Here is a 22,681-nt window from a genome sequence, read left to right as displayed (position 1 = left end):
TTCACGGTGCCAGTCAGGCATACAAGCGACATTTTTTATCGGGGGTTTTTCTTCTTCAAAAATACAAACAGGGATTTCAGGCATTTCTGGATGAAAGATCAGCTGGCTATTCCAATGGTCCAATCTTTGTCCATTAACTGGATATCACTGACATTCACCCAGAGCATAATGCATTCATAGTTTTTCTCTGTGAAAATTTGAAGTAACAACATGCTCAAGCAATGATTTTCTTTTTTACCATTCCTATAAAAATACCTTGGTAACAAACATCATCAGAGCACCGGCAATCTATAGAAGATCAACAGAATGTAGGAATGTGTCTGTGGAAGAAAGGCTACAGAACAAGCATTAATCCTCCACATTTTGGCTAATAATGTCCCAGCATGCTATGCAGAGCTGCCAGTGAGTCACTGTGTGGGAGTAGCCCTCTCACCCAACTCCGTGATTAACAATAGCGCAGAGAGAACCAGACCCCTGCAGAGCCAAACCACTGGGTAAGAGCAAGCAGCAAAGCCTGCCATCTCCAGGAAATGGGGTAGGATAACCTAAGCTGTCAATCCAAATGATTGACAGAAAGAAATGGCACAGCAGCGTTGAAGTTGAAACATCAGGGAGAAGCAAATGTTTGGGGTCTCACTCATCGTGTGTTTAGCGGTGCTCTACATTGTGTTGCTATCTGGCAGGGGGAGATGACAATTTGTTGGTCGTGTTTGTGTAAGTAGTAGAGGGAGATCACTTGCATTTGTACCCCACAGGTGGCCATGTTTCCTTTGAGTGACTCCCCCTCCTAAGGTTAATTCATAATTCATGCCTGACAGCCAAACATAAACAAACAGAGAAATGAGTGCGAATGGAAAAAAAACAGGCCCTACAGTTGGCAAGAATTGCAGTGTTATACAGCTAAATGTGTCAGATCTTATCCTCAGGACTCTTTAGTGTGATAAATATTTCATTTGACTGCAACACTGGTTTCAGAGTCAAAGACTAAGACTCAGGAGAATAGAACTGAAATGTCAACCGTGGTTTAACCAGAATTCACAAGGAGAAACTCATTTTGCATGTTCCCTTTTGTGCGACACTTTCCTTTGATTTTTTTCTCCTTTTTCCCTCCCTGTGTGCGCTGCCAAGCAATGCAGGCTGGCCATGTGCCACATCATACAGCATGCTCAGGTCTTGATGAGAGTCTTAATTATTTAATGGTCACGGTGGGAGCATGCAGAAGATGCCATCTGCTGTCTCAGGGAGAAACAGGGAGCTCACTGGGTGGTACACATAGCGGTTAGAAGCGGTCTCACAGCCGGCGTTCATTTAATGAAATCGCTGGTGGTATCCTCTGTGACATGGCATCCCTGAAAGCTCAAATGTCTCCAAACACCCTCATGATAACAATGGGGAATATATAAATATAACTCGCTGTGAGAAAAAAAAAAAATATCCTTCAAGCCTGTTTCAGTTATATAAGTCACTCCACAGCAGTGTGGACGATGGGTGTTAAATGTGCTGTGAGCTGACAGAGCCCTTGTGCTCAGCGGTGGGTTGTAGAGGGAGTGTGTAAGTGACACTGAGAGACTTTGTCCAGGTATTAAGCTCAGGGGTCTTAGAGAATTTGTTTTACACAAGGTCCTCGGGGGCTGACAACACACTGAGCTCCTGCCCTCACTTTTACACCGCTGACACAAAAACCTCCGCGCAGCGGGGAGCCACAAGGTGAGTGAAACCCACAGGTTCGCTACGAAGAGAAAGCATTTTCTTAGAGGCATGAATCCTAACGCTCTTTGTGTATGATAGAAAAATGTAAAGTAAACTGATAGTAAGTATTTAGGGAGAAAGCTAACTAATTCCAGTTGGGCCAGAGAATGAGATGTGAGTGCAAGAGTCCTCAGAGCGAGATCCATAGAAAAGAAGAACCATAGAAGAGCCATTTGGGGTTCCAAAAAGAACCTTTCAAGAACCTTTTAATATATATTATATATCAATATATATTACAAGATATTAAAAGGTTCTTAATTCTTAGTTATTGGATGGTGGGTGATGGCAAAAATGTGGAAAATAACCAAACCCCTCCATAGTATATATTGTGCAATTGTAAATGAGGCTATACAAGGGCAGATAACCAAAAACACAATGCAGGTGTCTAAGAAAAGGAGTGCAGACATGGTTCTTTAAAGAACGTTGGTCTTCTATGGCATCACTCCAAAGAACCATTTTCAGTTCCAGTTCACACCTTTATTTTTCTGTGTGTACCAAGTGGACTTTCTGCTGATAAACAAGTCCCTTTGGCTCTCATACAAGGCTAGAGCCATATAGGCAGGTGTGTGTTCTAGTGGAGGGGTGAGGTGGGGGCTGGGTGTCACAGAGTTGATGCCCACAGGACACCTACAGTGCCAAAGTAAAGGTCAATCAGCCATTATTCTTTTCCTCATCCTATTTCATGCTGGTTTTAAATAACTCTTTCCTCAACCACTACATTTTTCCTCCAGCACCTTTTGTAATTGCAATTTATCGCCGCGCATCAGAAGTGGCACTTACAGCAGGGATAGTTGAGCAGCATGATGTCATCTATGGCGATGTAGCCTCGCCGCTCTCTGGAAACAGTTGCCTCAATCAGGACCTGCACAAGTGAAATGAATGTGAATAGATTATGAAGAGGTTTAAGTCATACAACAGCTAAAGCAGACACATTAAGGTCCCTAACCTTAATGCTCTCAAAACTGAAGTATACCAGCAAATTTCAAAAGAACATTGAGAGGCTTTGTGAATTATATTGCTCTTGTCCCCTTTCAGTGACAGAGGCATTAATTACAAACCAGACAATCTCCACATCGTTGCACATCTGCTGACCCAAAACAAGAGCTAGCAGGGAGACAATGAGAGAAAATAAGGGAAACGTAGAAGCATAAAAATAGAGAGATGGATAAGTTTTGCCTCCAGTCCATAGGGCCTAGAAAAATAATGGCTTTATCAGGAAGCGCAATGTGGTGTCTGAGTCATGAGCCCCATTCAGCATTCTGGACGCAGGCTGCTGCGAAAGCTATAACAGCAGATAATACAGCCTGTGCGGGGTCATGAGACTCAAGGGAGGACAGAGCTCCATACCATCCTGTGGAACAATAAGGTGGTTGGTCAGTGGGCGCCCATGAAACCTAATCAATATCAAATCACCATCCCCAGTAATAGCAAGAGAGTTATGAGACGCTGAGGTGATGTTTGTTTTCCCAGCGCCAAGGACAGTCTCCCATCCGCACGTTTGATCGAAGGGCAGCTTTGAGTTATTGTTTCTCATAATCCTCTGGCCAAATGATTACAACATGGTTCCTATCACCGGGTCTTGATTTTTACTGAGGCCGCCACGCACACAAAGTAGCTTCAAGTTCTAGTTTTGATGTGTGTGTCTGATATTGTAATGTGTATAAACACAGGCATAGCCGAAACACCTTATTCTGTGGTATAAAGGTCATACAGATTGGAGCTTATCATCTTCACAAAGTCATATAAGATCATATATTACATCAAGATGGGCTATAGTGCCTTGTACCCAATCTGTTTCTTCCCTGCGCAGCCATGACACACAGATTATCTCCAAGACCAGAATCTGCTTGGGTTTGCACACCTAATTTAAGAGGCACAACAACATCTCCAGGACCTCTGCCCCAAATTCCAGCCTTCCATAGTCAGCAGGACAGAGATAGTCCACCTCCCTGGACCTTGGAGGGAGAGGTATGATTACAGCGACAATTGGCGTGACAACAACCCCGGCCATGCATGACCCCAGAGGCACCCACACACACAGATCTGGATGGGGATGTGAAGAGATTGGGGTCAGCTAAAAAACTCAGACAGAATGAATGAGAGGCAGACGGCCAGGAATGCAGAGAAAAGGGGGAGGATGGGGGGAGGGGGACAGAAGGAGAGGTGGAGTAGAGAGGAGAGGTGAAAGGGAAAGCGGGAGGAAAGGTCCTGGCTGCTGGGTCTGAGCTGGAGAGTGACCCTGCTCTGTCTATAGCTGGCTGCTCTCCTCCGGCTCTGGGAGGAACACCAAGGCTAATCTCCTTCTGCCAGAGTCAATTCTCCTGTTCCTTTCCAGACGGTGCAGGAACCTGAGCTGGAAGATGCCACAGCGTTTTAGAGGGCAGGATTACATTAACATTTGCTGTTTTCATCATTTCTAATTCCCCCCCTTTTTTCCAGGCGATCTATTTTCTTAAAAGCCTGCGCATTGTCCTCTCCTCTCATTTCCTTCTTTCTATCGTTCACTTTCTATCACTGTATGTCTCTCCTTTACTCTTTCTTCCTTCCCTCCACCTGTCTACATGTGTTTACCGCAATGAATAAGACACATGAATATTTTTTAACATCCAGACCTGAGTTAGCAGTGCGCTAGGACACGCTGCCATGCCATTAGACTAATGTCAAAATTAGGCACAAACACTGATTAGGCTTAATGGTAGACAAAGACGACAAAAAATACCTTGAAAGTCTAATTGAAGGCAATATTACTCTCTGCTGAGCTAAAGCACTCAATAAGAGATTGATTGCTGGTTAATCCTCAGTTGTCTTAGCCATTAGGATAGAAGGTTATTAAGAGGGAGACATTCAGAGCATTTGTTTCAATAAACAACCTTCCCAGATTTTTATTGAAAGCCACTTTCCCAATGAAACTTTCCATATGCCTGCAGTTTATTCTAATGAGTGGTTACTTTACTTTCAGAAGAAAAAAAATGCAAGAATCATTCTTTGTAGAAAAAATAAAAGAGTGGCACACAATGATTTATGACCGAAATAAAATGCACATTACGAGAACATATTAAATTACTCTGTAATGTTGGCTTTTAGAAGCGGTTGTAACGTATACAAATCAAGAGACAATTTATTTGGCCCTATAAAGCACCAGTCTCTACCTCTTCCACTCTCGTCAGTAGATGCCGTTAGACACCGAGGCCTTGCACTCACCATTAGACACAGTCAGGGAAAGATAATAGCTCCTTAAATATTCACAGACAAAAGGTCACATGCTAAAGTAAATCTGCCCAGGTGGAAAATGCCAAAGGATAGAAATCTCTGTCTGAGAATAGTTGCGAGGCTGTGTGAGGAATCTCAAGTTGCTCTCTACATCATGAAACCCTCTTCATAGCCACAGGCTCAGCTTGGAGGTCTCTCAGCAGGGTGTGGTGGGAAAAATAAGAGAGATTATCAGACAAAGCTGAAACATAAGTATTCTGATGAGTATTCGCATTTCCAAACCTTTGATGTATCTCTCACTCCGTAACTTGCTGCTTTTCAAAGAAACGAGTCTCCTACATAAACAAGGAGACAGTAATACCACACCAAGGCTTGGGCGCATGGAGTGGTCTGGTTAAGGAGACAAAGCTAAACGGCGTTGGGATGAAAGTGTCAACTGTATATACCTCCATCTACAACTTTTCTTTTTCTGCAAGAACTAAGGCTCAACTGTGTCCCCAGCACTAAACCCCCGAAAGGTGGGCTGATGGCGAAAGAGAGGATAAAGTGATAACAACACGTGAAAAAGAAGGAAACACGAGAAATGCAAGAGACGGAGAGGAAAAGAAAGCTACAAGAGGATTCAGAGATAGTGGGAAGGAGAAGGTGAGAGACAGAGAGAGAGAGAGAGAGAGAGAGAGAGAGAGAGCAAAGGGAGACCACGGGAAGAAGCGTATCTCCAGCTCTAGTTGGCAGTCTTGGAGGGCCTGATAACATCTTTAATATTTGATAACAAGGTTCCCCAGCTATCGCAAACACTTCTACCAATAAGAGAGAGAGAAATATGGCGATGCACACCAGACACACAAGACATCTCCAATCGAGAGATCTCAAGGTGATCTCACTCCCTTCGATTTTCCTCCAGCGCCACCTCACCGTCCATCCAAGTTTAAATCCCAATTTAAAAACTGTGATAGGAGGAAGTTAGGTAGTGCCTGTCACCACTGTGACATTAATGTAAAGGGCAACCTAACCGACGCAGTATTGTATCGTTCCCAACATCAATATAAATGCCAATGTGGACATGTTGTGAGAAATACACTGCACAAAGTCTCATATGATACACTACCAGTCAAAAATTTTGGACACATATTTTTCTTTATTTTTACAATTTTCCACATTTCAGAATAATAGTAAAGACATCAAAACTATAAAATAACATAAATGGAATTATGCAGCAACCAAAAAAGTGTTAAACAAATCAAAACTATCTCATATTTTAGATTCTTTAAAGTAGCCACTCTTTGCCTTGATGGAAAGGCAAAGGATTTGGAAAGAAATTCATACATAGGCATCAACTTCATTATTTATATTTGTCTAAAAATCTAATTTCAAGCATTTAAGCATAAGCCTTTAGATCAAAATGTTTTCAAGAGAATGAAAAACTTTGTACATTCAATCAGGTGTGCCCAAACTTTTGACTGGTAGTGTATAATCTTGAAAAGTATTGAAGTTATAGTACGAGTAATCAAGAAAGTAATTTTACAAATCACCAGGCAGGAAAACAAGTAAGATGGGGGTGATTTTGGTTTTCAGCAAATTAATCCTCTTAGTTTTGGTGATTATCAGAGAATGGCTCAGACTGTTTTTTAATTACATTCCACAATGACATTTTCTAGACATAAACATTGACAGTGTGTGCTGTAGACTAGTTCTATCACTGCACCGAAGGCTCCGGAAGAAATCAGCAACCTTGAGAGTAGATGTAATTGAAATCGTTCCCTTCTGTATCCAAACAGTGCAAAAGGCTGCACTGTATCCCTGTGCTGTAGGCAAGGAACTGTGAGCTCTAATATGACCTGAAAACTAATAAGGCGAAAAGACCTGAACATTTGAAATCTGTCTATAAAATGATCTGTGTATTCTCCTGGGTTTTATTTTACTCAGAAACAATCAGGAGTTCTCCACCTCTGCTTCAAAAGAGTACTTTGCCAGTCTAATGACAGGGTAAATCTGCCTGCCTATCACTTCGAATCCAAAGTGATTGTATTAAGCTTGCTATAGTGCAGATATAACCAGAACTCTTTAATATTTAAAGTCACACAAGTAGCAGCTAACGTGCTTTAAAGCTAAAAGCCCCTGGTGAATACCAAGAGAACAGAGCGAAAGCACCCCAGGCTCAAACTCCACATGATTCCCATCCTCTTTTCCCATCACTGTTCTCTCTCTCTCTCTCTTGTTTAATCTATCTGTTTTCATCTGCACCATTACCGGCGTAACCGCTGAGGGAGGCTAGCATTGTTTAAGATGCTGCTCTCCTGGAACACACCCGGCCCGACGCCTCTCCGTCCGGCCTTCTTCTGTTCTTGTGGCGTAACGAGGAGCAGTGACGTGTTGCGAGGCGAGCCCTCCTTTCATTCACCGGTGATGGGGTTTTTATATGGCTGCTGAGGGATTAGCCATGTAAGCTTTGGTATCGACAGTGACTTCGGGGGGTGGGGCAGGTTGCTTAGCCTTTCATGGTGAGAAGCAAAACATTAGAATGGGGTCAGCTGAACTTATAGTGCAAAGTGAAATGAGAGAGGAATCGAACGAGGAGCTGAAATAGCATCGCTTTAGTTCCGTGCCAAAGGCAACTGGACATGTTCTCTTACAGTGCCAGTACCTGGTGACCAAATCCCCACTAATAGAAGCAAATATAATCCAATAAATTTGAACGCTGTGTTTTTCCCCCTACACAAGAAAAGATGAAAGCTCTTCGATTAGCACTTTAAGCAGTTCTATTAAAAGGCTCTATTGTCAATGCCAATTCAAGTGTTCCCTCTCATCTTCTTCTCCTGCGCTTTGTCCTGTCTTCAGAGTCATCCACTCCTCCTCATAAGCCCATTATAACATCCTTCTCCTAACTGAACCCTCTTGTTGGCAGCCACACCACAATGCTGACTCACCTATGAGCCATCGCTGTTTACTGGGCTGCTTATAGGGCTGTGAGACCAGGAAGTATGCAACTCCACTGGGGGAGAGAAAAGGAGGACATGGAGAGTAGACCGAATAAGTTCACAGTCAACCTCAATAAAACTTGAGCAAAGAAACAAAGAAAAAGAGAAGGCAAAACAATACATTTTGTTATTGTATTCGTGACTTATCCGCCCTGATCCGGTGCCAGGGCGGAATAGTGGTTAGAGACTGTTTAAAAACAGAAGGATTACAGCTCTGATCAACACCATCAGCAACAGCCAGTGCATCTATCAACAGCGATGTGTTTTTTAGCAAGACACTGAACCATTTCTGGCTCGCTCGTTGGAAAACATTCTGGATAAGAGCATCAGCTAAATGTTTAAAATGTGAAATGTAAACGGAATGATACGCTCTGAAAAAATGGCATGATGAACAAAAGTCCCAACTGACAAGACCTAGGCATTGATGAGTAGTCCTCTTGTGTACTGATACACCCGAGACAGTGTAAAGTGTAAAGTTGAGAGAAAGAGCAAGCTCGTCAACGCTCTGTGTACGTCACTCAGTATCAAACTCATTATTCCTTCGGGTAACGCCGACAGAATCTGCATGACGTTTGTGTGCGTGCGTGCGCGTGCGTCTGTTTGTCCCTGTCTCTCTGAGATATACCTCACTGTCAGATCTTGTGATGTTGGTTGAACAGTGTCACTCTACATGTGGCCCCTGTTTGTACAAAGAAGGACTATTATTTACATAGTGAAGGTCAGATCTTGCAGGGCCGAATAGAAGTTAATTAAGTCGAAGGGATTGACAGTTCTCGATAAAACGCACACTACTCAACTTAATTGCTTTCTGACAGCTCTGCAGAGTTTGCAGAAAAAAGAAATTGGATTAACAGATGGAGATCCCTTGTGCCAACCTGCTTGCACCTTATACATACCAACAGCACATATTCAGGCACCCATGGTAGATGCCATCAGCGTTAGTCTAAGTAGGCAATGGCATGATGTGTAAGGTGCTGGGGAGTCCACTGAATGCATAAAGGTCCCAGTGAGTAAAATCTCTATCAGCCATGCCTACATGAGACCTAGTTAAAGCCCTGGAGCATTAACATAGCCTACATTCACAGGGGAATCAATGATAATTAAATTGCAAACGGAAGTAATTAACACCAAGTTCACCTTGAGGCTAAAACGAGTTGTGGTCGAGTTGTACTGTATAATGTTTACCAACTATACTGGATGTTGGTCAATGGGTCTCCATATCTTCATCATAAAACTGAAAGCTACTTTATAGCCCTTGACTATTCTCCCCCACGGTCTCAGAGGGCCATCTATAGAGCCGCTCTCAGTTATGGTTTGGTTTTATTAACACATTTCATGAAATCAAAATCAATACACTACAAGCCTGATATAGTGCACTGAGTTAAAGAGTCACATCATGTAGAAAGTTAAGAAATATACCGGCTAAAGCTGAGGAGGATAAAGTTCGTACCTGGTATTCATTAGGCCAGAAGGTGCTGACAGCCAGCTCGACCTGGTGCCACTGTTTGCCGTGCGAACCCGATGAGTTCCACACGGGGCTGCCGAGCGGGCCGCCGTTGACTCGCACGTACGCCCGCAGGGCCCCCGGACTGTGGCCGTCACGACTGTACAGGAAGTAGCTGAACTGGACACAGTGCGTGTCGTTCTCACTCAGCGTCTGGAGCAGGAGCTGAGCACGATGCCCCACGGCATGCTGGGAGGAGTTCACCAGCATATAGGATCCTGCAAGGAGCAGAGAAAGAATATCACACAAGGGTCACTTGCAAAGCAGCAGTTATTCATAGCTTTCTAACTTTATAGGGCAGCACAACAGGCTATCAGTTTTTCTATCTGTGACTGTTCATGTTTCCATATTGCCATTTCCATCTGTATGCTAAGGTAAGCCACATAGAACAACTCAAGAGAGTGATGACTGAAAAATGCTTGAAAGTGTCTGCTTATGAAGTCCATAGAAATGTCAATATTTTTACTTAAGTTTCAATAGAATGACTGAAAATGTCAAGGATATACTGTGAGATTAGGTAAGATGAAACTTCCCCAGTTGCAGCAGCAAAAAGTAATAAGATACAGCAAAGAAAAATAGAATTTAAACAATTTGGGTGTAATAAACATATGCAGAGACAACAATTTCAACACATTTTGGGTAGACTGAGTGGGAACTATAGGAAAGTATGGAGTATGGATTACTAACATCAATTCTGATAAATATGTCTACCCATCAACATAGTTTAATCAACTGCTTCAGCCTGTGAGTAGAGTTATAGATAACTGGTGGTGAAGTTTCATATCCGAGCTGTTGAGGGATCTGTGGGAAGCAGGCCCATATGAACCGACACAAACTCACAAAGGAATCCATTCTCTTTCAACCATTTTTAGTGGGGTGATGCCACAAGAAGACAAATGAAAGTATTCTCCAGCAAGTCAGTGCTCTGTGTGTAGGCGGTTGATAATAGGAAAAGCAATGTGCACAGTGGAATAAACAGACCCAATCAGCGCTGACCAAGGCTCCAGTTTATGTGGATGCTGGGGTGAGAGATAGAGAAAGAGCGAGAGAGATAGAGAAAAATCGAGACAGACAGAGAGAGAGCGCAGGTGGCAGTTGCCTCTGCAAGGTGATGCTGAGGTAGGAGACAAGATTCACAAAACCCCCAAAGCCTCTTCTAATCAGGATAACATAACCCCATTGCCCCTTGCCTAGCATCTGTCCTGCCTTGAGTCTGTGCCCGCTAACGTGATTAGCACAACAATGCTGGGAGACCTTCCTGTGTACTCACATAATCAAGCCTGTTGTCTTTGTACTCCAAGGTCTTTCTGTTCTCAGTCAGAAATGAGCCCAAGAGACCAGACAGCCATAGCCTTGGCGCCAGGTGTCCTGCAGACATTTATTCTCCACTCAGATGAAATAGAATGTGAATGTTGAATTGCCAGAGAGAGAAAGAATTTGTTACATACAACACAGCCTGTACCTCTAAATTGGGAAAATTACCCGAACAAAAGGACACCATCCACTATCACACCAACTATGCCAACTATCATACCATACACCTATTTGACAATTTATGCCAAACAAATGACAATAATTTTATTTTCTTGTATTTTTATGTCAAAATCTCATTACTTTTACTTCCTGGAAAACAGAAAATCTTTGGTGGCGACTTCATCGTGTACCAGGACAATTACAACCAATAAAACCATCACAGATTTTTGTACAATCCTGCCCATTCGCCCTTTGCCAAACCAAACTGTCTTTCTCTCCCTAACTGATATCCCATTGGTTCACACTTTTGAATGATCCCCCCCAACATTATGTCCCCAATATCATGTTTTAACAGGAAATACATCACATTAAGGAAGCAAGATGCTCTCAAAATGTGGTTTCATTGCGACTTTAATGTTTTCACATCTCCCACGTAACCTTAATGAAGGACTGTACTCACCACAAAACACATAACTACTAATGGTTTTTGAGTACAAAACCCTTGTTTGTGCCTAAGACATAGAAAAGAACATTTGCCTTTCTCCAAATAGGACACCTGATGGAGTCATTTCTTAACCAACACCACACAACTACTAAGAAAACACGAATTACCTCTTTAAGTGAAAATAAGGCAAAATGCCTAAATTCTAGAGGTGATGTTCTACATAATGAGAAAGGACATTTGGACCCCTTAATCCCCAACTGTAAAGTTAAACTGAGGACCACAGAGGCATGGTGGTCATTTTCTGGAGGCCTGAGTGCAGTCTTTGCTGCCAAGCCCCACTGCCCTGCAGCCCACTGTCAACAGCCCCTGATTTGTGTGTTGTTCTGGGGTGGGGATCTCTGCACTCTCATTTCGCTTTGCTTAATTAGATCTTTCAGAGCCATTCTCCACTCCTGCACCCTGGGGCCCCCAAGGGACTCATAAAAATAATAGCAAAGGCTGAAGTGCTGCAGCAACGTTGTCCTCGCTGGCTTCGTCCTGGATGTGTGCTCTTTGTTTTATATCGGATACATGCTATTAATATGTTTCTGTTGACTCTGCAAGCTAATATAATGTAATGCGGGGACACATGAACTGCTCACTGTGTTGCCCTTTCACCTCCATTAAGATTCAAATCGAAGATAGGTGGAGTCATATATTCAATAGGGTATGTGAGTGCATATGATGTATGAAAATGAAAATGTCCATGAATTAAACATTTTGACAAATTAAATTGCAGTCCTGGACACATCCTGCGCAGTAATCCTCAAAATGAACAGTCCATTATGCAAAATCTTATTTCATGTAATTTGGCAAATTTTCAAACATTTGACTTTGTGAAGCCATCAACGTTTGATTGCTTGAATAACTAAACAAATGTTTTTAAAAGGGTGTGCATCTACCAGCTTTAGATAGGATACACCAAGAAGATAAAAAGCCCATTAATAGGAGGAGGAGGACTTACTATACACTTGATTTCAACATGTGCCCTCTTTGACAGTGGCGAGATACAGTATTTTGTGAGATGGTGGGCAAGAGCCGATCTTTCAGCAGTGGTGCTCAGCTCAACTTTGTCTACCGTGCCCTTCTGTTTCAAGAGGACTGGAAAGTGGAGGCACAGCATGTTCTCAGGGCCATGAGCAAAGACAGGAATGACAGAGGAAGGAATGAAATCTAATCACTTTTCTATTCTTTTGGTAAAGAGACCCTTCACGTGTCAGGAGGCACATGGATTGCTTATAAAAGAGCATAAGAAAAAAGCAAAGAAGCTGTGAAGACCTCGCAAGGGTCAAAGGACCACCTGTGAAGTGGTCTGACACCACAGGAATAGAGTGCTTAAGTGATGGACTAGTTAATTTTAACCTTGAGGCCAGTCAATTTACCTCAAGATTGGGCCATTCTGAAGAAGCTGGAGAGCTGAGCAACTTGTTATCTTCCACCAACTCATTATGGAGGAGTAAAGAAGAGGTCAGAGTGACCTTAACTGGCTTGCCCACACAAAGTAGTGAAATAAAAATCATAAAAATCCTTGGTCTTATCTGAAAAGAACACATCGCCTGGAAGTTGTCAGTCCTCATTATCATGAACTCCATGACTGTACACTTTCACTGTAACATTGTTGTCAGCACTTAAAACCTCATAAGTTTGCCGAGCCAGAGAGTTCTGGCAAAGTCTTTTTGTTCAGCCACCTGAAGTCATTTCAACTGCCAGCTCAGTCACACTTGCAAGAAGTTAAATTACTCTCTTGCATAATAGCTCCATCAGTGTACATCAGGTCTTCAAAATTACATTTCATCAATCATACACAGTACTGTAGCTCTGCTGATAAATGACTGACAGTGCTTTTTAATATATAATTTGGTGTGATATTACTGTGTACTGCTGTGAGAGTACAAATATATTCCAATTTCAACTTTGATATTTACATTCAATTGCATTTATGCCCAAATCCCTTTTGTACATGTCAAGATATTATGTGAATGATTACCTGTTATTAGACATAAACATTCATTTATGTTCTTAATTTTGATAGCTATTAAACATTTAGTAAAACCTTGGTGCATATTCTACATATCCAAACAGCAATCTCATTTATCAATATGAACTCAGAAAGTGTGGGACAAAGGCTGCTTTGCTGCTATTGAAGCACATAGCTATTCAACATAATTTCAGGATATTACTTTTTCAAGTTCAGGAAAAGTTTGGCTTTAGAAATCAGTTATCAGTTTTGCCTGGTATTAGCTTGCTTCCAAGAAATGTTCAGACACCAACAGCATTGTCCCACTCGCTTTTATTGAAGCAGTAAACTTTTGGCCTCTGTGTTCTTATTCCATATTGACCTGCTGAATTACGTTTCCACCCAGTTAGACAAGAAATAGAAACAAACTAAAAACAACAATTCTTAAAGCAGCAGATGACTGAAGTTCAGTAATCTTAAGAAAGGCAGTAGCCCTGTACTGATGTGATCTTAAGACTGCGGGCTGTGACATTATTTATATCGTATAAGGTATATGGATGTGTTGTTATCACCTTGTCCTTGTGAAACAGATGAGAGTCCTTTGGTACAATGAACCCTTTGTTATCACTCTTTCATGTTTACATTTTTATTAGAATATAAAGGCTGGAAATGAAAAGTGCTTTTTAAATAAAGCCGTCCTAGATAGAGCATGTATCTTACAATCACACAATACCGCTCAACACTACCATGCACACCTCACATACAGCATAGCCTACACAATGCTGCACCTTTCATGAATTATGCTTAAAAGCACTGTGAAATCTGATAAAGTTCCATCCATCCATTGATGCCCCTCCCAAGGGCACAGGAACATCCATAACAAGATTAGGACTGATCCAGCACATCATAATTCAAATGGAGCACTGCTGGACTACACCCTGGTCACAGGCTATAGGTGACGCTATCTGTGGCAAGCCACAATGGAAGCAGAGTGGAAGGGAGAGCGATAAATGGAGGGTTGGGGTTGGGGATGTACAGTATTGAGATTAGAGGTGAGGCATATTCGGTGGGGTCAGAGCCAGGGACTCAAGAGAATACAAAAAAAAAAATAACTGCAGAGAGAGGCAGAGATGGTGCCATTGGAGATGGCAAAAACGAGGCAGGGGGAACAGCAAGATGCAAGCAGGGCAGAGGACCAAAGCAAACTTTTTTCTGTTTGTCCTCCTACTATGTAAACTCTTCCAAAGCTCTATCTGTATGACCCATCCAGCACAGCTTTGTTCCTCTCTGACATCAAGGTTTGAGCCCAAGCAATCTCAAACACACAAGAAACTAGAGGGACCAGAGGTCTGAATACAGTGGGATCAACGGCTGTGTTAGGGTTTAAGAAGCATCCTTGATGCTGCTTTCTGTGCTATTACTATTAGTCTGAGCCTCAGCCAGCTCACAACACATTGGCCTTGATGCTCGTTTTTTCACCAGGCGTCTTCATCCTTCCCTGTACTCTCTTCTGAGAAGGTCATGTGGGATTTCAGACTCTATCTCTGAGGGCCCTGCGTCCCCCAACTGTCTGTTTGTTTGCGTCTGTCCGCAATAACCTTCAGCACAAATAAATAAATAAGTAAATAAATAAATAAACTACTAAACTGAAGAAAGGAGTACTGGCCATTGGCTAGAAAGGCCCATAACTCTTGTTTGTCATTTCCCTGATGTTTGATCTCGCTCTTAGTAAACCAACTCACAAATGTGAAATTGCCACATGACACAGTGACCTTGTTCGCCAGCATGAAGAGCTTGCAGTAGAAGACTTCAATCATTCCAATCACATATAGAAATGTCTTGCAGCCATCAACAGACTAATCTGTTTAATACCCACCACTGTAATGTGCCAAATAAAGTTGCTCTTTGATGTCCCTTGGTGTTCCTGCCTCTTTGACCTAATGGATAATTCAGCACAAGCCTGGAGTTATTTAAAACACACTGATGGAGGCTTTGATAAAAGGAAACCAGTGAGTGGATGGACAAGTTCCCTTCCTAATGGAATAATGCTAAGACATCACACAGACTTAATGGCACAGTCAACATCCTCAACAATTGACCCTGTCTGCTCCGAAAAGATGGCAATGGCAGCATTCATAATAGGAGCGGTGAGGTTCATTATACTCAAAGAGAATAGCAGTGCAACCGTTTGCTCTTAAGCATACGGTTGTGATTCTTTACCTGTGTTTGCCAAGGAATGGCTCATTACAGATGTTGCCCATGTCATGCTCCATGTTCATATGTTGCGAGAGACTGTATGCAATCTTCTCTTCATTGGTAGTTTATCATTTCCTCCTACAAAAAGCGTCTGAGTCCAAATTTTTTTCCATCATGCAAAGTGAATTCTTACACATGATCATATGCTTTTTCTTACAGTACAGAGGATTCCAGGGGGTTATGAAAGGGCCTTGGTAAGGAATACAGTACAACATACAATGTGGGTGAACCCACTAAGCCCCAAACATTTATTCAAATAATAGTGCAATTATATAATATTTCAGAATGAAAAGTTGTCATTCACTGTTACCACAGATCACATGCACACAACCCCACACACACACCCACACAGCCACACACGCCATGATGTTAGAGACAAGTAAAAACATCAGTGTTGGCTGCATAGGAGCCTTCTCTATTGCAGCTAGATCGATAGAGCAGTCTACCAACCTTGCATCAGGGCAAGGAGGACTGACAAGTTTTCCATTCCCAAGGCTGACACACCACCTGAAGTGTGGAACCTAATCTCATTTTCGCCCCCCTCTCTCACTCTATCATTCTCAGCCCCATCTCTCTCTGTCTGTCAGTCTCTCTCGCTCTCTCTCTTTTTCGTTCTCATCTCTCTCATTCATATCGTTTTTCATTATCACCAGCTTTCATCCATCAAGGTGCTTCTTTCTTCTACCTTTTTCCAATTTGAAATATTCAAAGCAGTATACAGTAGGTATTGACTTTTTCTGTTCTTTGAAACAATCTGCCCCTCAAGGCTGTGATATTTTTCATTGGCAATAGATCAATTTCAAATGGCATCTCTACCATCATTCATTTCTGAAGGTTAATAATCCAACTGTATTCACTTCATCAATTTAATATTTTTCATCAGGGCATTATCTATACGATCTGGAGCATTTGAAAACATGTTAAGACATACATACTGTACATACCCTGCACCCTCATCTTTACCGCTTTTCTGTTCTACAAAGCCCTCCTTTATAATGCGAAAACAGAGCAGAAGGTGACAGAACGAAAAGTATTGAATTAGGCTATATAGAGCCACGGGGCACTCTTAACCTTTTTCCAGTGCTTTTCCTCTGTCTACACTCTAACACCTCGTCCTCGATTTCTGTTCTCAACTTTATCCTATCGTCTCATTCTAAGCAGGAGCTAGGACTGGCCTCTCTCCAGGTCTTTATCGCCTAAAGTAGAGGGCCAGTAGACAATTACCCAGGCCTCCGGGGACAGCCTGGTGCACACAAAATAGGAATGGAGAGGAGAGAGAGAAGAGCGAGCCGGGGACTGGTTTTGGACCGGAAAATAAATGAAATACAAGTGGTGGTATTGTAGAAGTAGCCTGTGCCTTCCAGCGTTAGAGAAAGATAAGGCCACGTCAGCAAGTGCTGTTGTCTTCTTTCCAAGGAGAGCGGGGTGAGGAAAGGTGCTTTTTCTCAACAGTCTGCTTGCATTGACCTTTTGAATTGTCCTCCAGGCAGCTCGGGATCAACTGCCAGATTTGCCCAGGAGAGGGGAGGATGAGTGGATGCATGAGGAAAAGAGGAATGAAATGAAAATGTACACTCTTTGTATGTCTCTATCTGTCTTCATGCATTATATCTCCAAAAAAAAAAAACAGGCTCCAGTTCTCACTAGTTCTGTGAGAGTAGAGAGGAAAAAGGGAACAATAGGCTCCATTCAATTTTTTCTTAAATTCCTCTTACCTTTATTCCTGAGAAAAAGTGCCTACAAAATCCAACGAAGGATATATGAAACATAGGCTCACCTTTGTTTGTACCACAGGTGTATCAGATGATGAATGCCAATTGTTCATGAATTGGATGGGCATGCCTGTCGATGTTCATTAGCATACGTAAACGCCCTAAAAATTCCATAAAAAGCATGCTGACTTCAGTTTCATGTGCAAACAGAGACACTGAGACACCTAAAAATGCCAAGAAAGGGACCAAAGAAAAATAACTTTTCGAGCTCTGAAATAGAGGTTTTATTGTTCGGGAGTCCCACTCAAAGGAACATCATATTCAAAAGTGTTAGTAGTGGAGAGATAGGGATTGACAAAAGAAAAGCTTGGCAAAAAAAAATAAAAAATCAGATGCTGTCAATGCTGTAACAGCAGAAACTTGCACGGTAGACTTGTTGGCAGCTGGCAGAGGGCAAGACACTATGGAGTTGTCTGACTTGGACAAAAAGGATTGGGGGGATCATAGGACAGACTGCGCTCTCGGTGTCCAGTCAGCAGTCGGGGGGGTTGGATACAGACCTAATTCAAGCTGTATCTCCTTCTCCCTCAGACAGTGAGATGTACAATACTGTATATTAGAAGTTCAAGCCCATTTCGAAAACTATAGAGCAACCAAACTTCAGTTACATATTTGGGATGGAGCCCAAAGTGTAACAGACATTAACCAGGTTGATTAAAATGAGTCACTCATTAAAATAGATCAGTTTGGCTTTAACTGCCACCGCCTTTCACGGCAATACTGTGCAGGACAGAGGCCATGGTTATCCTACACACTTGTAATAGTTGATGGAATTGAGCACATCTCGCAGATTTAACAAAATATGACTTGGATAAAGAGGACACACGCATTCTTCACAGTGCTATTAGGCCTACTGCTAAACATTCACTGACTAGATGGCAGAGCGCATACCTGATTTCCATTTCCTACCTTGTCAGGTCTGTAAAGGAGCTCGCCATCTGCAGTGTAAAAGCACATGCAGCATCCTTCCAGCGCTCTATGACGGAGCGAGTGTGCACATGGCAGTGATTATACGAATGCGAGTGTTGGTCAGAGGTTGGTCAGAGGTGTCATCAGCCATGTGGTTAGGGTATAACCTCTATCACCTACAGACAGACTAGTTAGCCACGAGGCCCTGGATAATTTCATCTCCATGCATCACCATCAGCACCCTGGTCAAGCCCACACTGCTGTTCTGCAGGAGGGACGAGTCACTGATCCCTCCAGGCCACTGAGAAACTGCATTTAGCAGGTTGAGACTGGCGTCACAAATGAACTGTACTTTTATCAAATGGGAACTGTTTGCGATTGAGAAAGCCCATTGGAGATGGTACTTTTATGTGCACGTGTATGTGTGTTTGCTCCTATGGTGTTTGGCAGGCCAGCAATCGCATGGAAATACCTTTTTATTTGCGACTGTTCTGCTGCTGTATAGGCTACAGGAATTTGATGTATTTTGGTGCCAGCATTATGATGCCATCCACCACGTTCGGGAGCACGCAGCTGATGGATGACTGTGTTATGATAGAGCGGTCAGCTGTCTCCCTCTCAAATGCCCCGGTGGCCAGGAAGCCCAGAGCACACAAAACCTGAACTTGCAGAGAAACAGGCTGGGACCTTTTTGTTGTCTCGCCCAGCTGTGGCTCTAAGGTGCAGAGATCCAGGAGAATGTCCCCAGGTAGTCGACAGCGCTTTATCAGCCAGTCTTCGCTCTCCGCAAACATATCTGCACGCTCTATCCCCATGGCACGATTATCCAAGTGCTCCAGTAACAGCAAAAGATGGATAAGTGTTGGGTTTGAGAACAGATGTTGTTCATACCAAAATGAACGACATACAGTATGTTCTCAATTAACTAACTGAAACATTAGCATATATCTATATATCATATAGCTTGAAAAACACACATCCTCCCATCATGACATCATAATTCACAATGCACTGATTCATGTGACCTTCCCATACTGCGATGCTATAGCTTATCTTGGCCTTAGCCTTGACCTATTCTTGGTGTCTTGCCTCTTCCCACCCCAGGAGGAAGAGGATGAGATGGAACAAAGTAGTGGGGCTCCATTAGTTCATTTCCTGCATCCCTCTTCTAATTCAAGAGCTAAATTTAACATTGCTGCAATGGACTGGCAATCTGTCCAGTGTGCCTTCCACCAAATGTATTCTGGGATAGGTTCCAGTCCCCCACCACCCTGAAAAGGATTAAGCAGGCATAGAAAATGAATGAATTAATGAATGAATGAATAAATGAATGAATAAATGAATGAATTTAACATTGTCGCTAAAGGTGGTGGACAAGGCATATTGTACCTGCTAATGAGAGACCTGAGATAGCATTTTTTCTCACTCAGCACAGAGGGGAGACAGAACAGCGTTGTGTCTGAGATATGCAGAGCAGGGTGGAGAATCCACCAACAGGCTAGCTCTGTGATTAGATTTTCATTAGCTCCTTGTTATCAATGACTGATCCCATTAAAATGTCAGCATGGCGACATGCCCCTGTGGTAAACAGTGAGGCTTCCGGGGATGGAGGGCGCAGCCGCATAATAACACAGACCATGGTTTGGTCATCTGTCTTGACAGGAAGCTAATGAGCTAGTCACAAGAGGAAACAAATGGCAGTCGGCAAATCCTGATATCTTTGCCTGTTAAAGTACTTACCCAAGCACTTACTAAGAATTATTTATTCAAAAAAACATAATTGTCACACTGCATGCACTTGAAAGATATTTGTAGTTTCTACAGCTCCATTCAAACTCAACGTTGCAGTGATTTAATTGCATGGCCTTAGGCAGATATCCAAGCATATTAGAATCAATAGTGATAAATCAGCATAATAAGCCATTCAACCAGAACAGCCCTATATACAATCTGCTTGTTTCCGCTCTACCTCCCTCCTCACACCGACATGCATAGACACAATCAGACACGCAAATCCGCAGTTTGCTCACACACACATACCTAATCTAGAAATTCCTGTCAGAGTGGCATCAACAGATGCAATTTAAATGGCCTTCAGCATGCTTTTTAGTAATTACTCTGCTTGTTTAAAAGAGCCTTCACCAGTGCCATCTGCAAAGTTGTCCACCCACACTATCCCTCCCAAAACACTAAAGCCCCAACAAACTCTGCCAGCATTTCCCCCGGTCGATGTTAACATGTTTACAGTACTCCAACAATGACAAAGCACCTCTCTGGCTCTGCAGATTTTTATTGAGGGAGCGCGTCAGCACATCCGCTACCATTGTGCAGCATTAATTTAGATGTCCTGACTGAATGAAAACCATTGCCTTGTGGTGGCAAGGTGCAAAGAAAGCGAGGTAGAAAGAGAGATTGTGTCCACTGCATCATAGGAGAGGACTTCAGAGGCTGATGGATGGACAGGTGCCAAGTTCAGCCCAAGACGAGGCCACAGCCAGGTACCAGATAGATAAATCTGAGGCAGACACTGATAGGCCGCAGAGTCATCATAATGACAGGCAGCCCGGAGCCAAAGGCAGGAGGCTGCAGTTCCGCCCATCCCAGAGGTGTAATGTGCTTGTGATTAACTGTCAATCCCCCCGTTTGGTGGGCAGATGCTCTGTCTCAATAAGAACCACTCATCATCCTGACGGCTACTGTAGTCCTGACCTTGGCCTCTGGTGAGACTGCTGCAGGCATTTCTTTTAGGGATTTTAGGACATGTCAACAGTTCATACAGTGTCATTAAGAATTAGTTCATTTGTAGATATATCTGAGTCATACACACATGCGTTTCACTAGAAGAGCATAGCACAGCCAGGTGCAGCACACTGGGGCAGGTAGGGGGTTGGCATCTTGCTCAGGGATATTTTTCATTTTAACTGTTGAATTTGATTGTGTTCTTTTAATGCAATTCACTTTGTCTATTTATTTGTATATTCTTATCTTTCTATGTTTACTTCATTTGATTCATTTTCATTTATGCAATGCATTTTGCTTGTTCTTTCCTACTGTATATATATTTTTTCTTTTATCTGTCTGCCTTCTATTGATGTAAAGCACTTTGAGCTGCATGTTGTGTATGAAAGGTACTATACAAATAAAGATTATTATTATTATTATTGTTGTTGTTGTTGTTGTTGTTGTTGTTGTTGTTGTTGTAGTATTGTTATTACTATTTTGACAGGACATATTGTCTGGTACAGGAATCAAATGTGTGACCATCTGGTTAGTGGGCAGCCCCTCTAACCAACAGGCCATTTAGCTGCTACAGGACAGGGGTGAAGAACGCAATAACTGACTCTAGCCATGGATAGCAGGTTAACAAGTAAGCAGTTAGACACACAATACACCCAGTTTGTTCCTGCACACACAAAGATAGGGGAAATGAATATTCATAGTATTCTCATGACGTTTCATGCAAATCAACCAGTACAGCAAAGTGCTATAAGCACTGCTCAGTGGCTGTGGTTGTCACTTCATGAGAAAAGCCTGCGCTTTGAAAACAAACACCTGCTGTGTGCCTTGATGGTTGTGTGGCAATATAATTTAATATTATGAAAACTATGACTACAATTACACAGCCATGTTTACAAAAACTATAGGCCCATAAATACATAGGCCCATAAAAAAACATAATGCAAACATGATTCTGCTGCATTAGACTGTAGTCCGATGTATTGATGACATAAACTGATCTAAGGTCATAAAATCTTAAATGGCCAGCACCTGTACCTACTGGAGAGACAAGTCACATCCCATACAATTGAACAGCTGGGCAAGTTGAAGACCACTTTGAAGTTTTTCACCATGAAAGGCTTTCTGTTTTCCAGAGCTTGGCAGAAACTGCCTTTTCTGCCTCTGTTTTTGTTTAACCTCCAATCGATTGCTACCTCTGCTGGCTGTGAGCAGAGTGAATTTTTTCTGGTCCTCTTTGTGGAGCCTGTCTGCGGAGTGACATCCTTGTCCTGACACCCAGACTGGAAGAGGGGAAGAAAAGCCTTCAGAAACCAGACAGAAATGCAGCAAGGCAGCAAAGCAGCAAAGCAGCAAGGCAGCCAAGCAGGCACTGAGCCTTTGTTTTCAACACACGGCTCTGGGTACACAACTCTTCCGCTAAATACATTGGAAATTAATTAAAACAGGCACAGGGAAGACAATTTTTCTCTCCGTATTCCTCACGACTCCCTCGCTTTCTCTCCCCTTTGTTGCTTGTGCTCTCTTGCCTTCCCTCTCCATTTTTTTCCTACATCCTTCTCTCTCAAGAATAAATTCTCTCTTCCAGGCTCATTCACTCCCTTCTCTCTCTTCTCTCTCTCCTCTCTCTGTCTCCCTCTGTCTCTGTTTTGC

At 42.6% G+C, this 22,681-nt stretch overlaps 1 protein-coding gene across 2 annotated transcripts in view; it reads right to left on the bottom strand.

Moving 5' to 3' along the window:
- Positions 1-22,681, bottom strand: part of ptprub (protein tyrosine phosphatase receptor type Ub) — a 140,837-nt gene that overhangs the window by 57,493 nt on the left and 60,663 nt on the right. For both annotated transcript variants that reach the window (XM_071901602.2, XM_078286963.1), the window contains exons 3-4: positions 9,388-9,659; positions 2,530-2,611 (exon numbers count right to left, since the gene is read on the bottom strand). In XM_071901602.2, coding sequence (XP_071757703.1) covers positions 2,530-2,611; positions 9,388-9,659 — 354 coding nt within the window. The remainder of the gene's footprint in view (positions 1-2,529; positions 2,612-9,387; positions 9,660-22,681) is intronic.

This window comes from Centroberyx gerrardi, chromosome 12, assembly GCF_048128805.1.
Source record: "Centroberyx gerrardi isolate f3 chromosome 12, fCenGer3.hap1.cur.20231027, whole genome shotgun sequence".
Classification (NCBI taxonomy): domain Eukaryota; kingdom Metazoa; phylum Chordata; class Actinopteri; order Beryciformes; family Berycidae; genus Centroberyx; species Centroberyx gerrardi.
The sequence above is the reverse complement of the archived record's forward strand: the minus strand, read 5'-3'. Positions and strand labels throughout refer to the sequence as shown.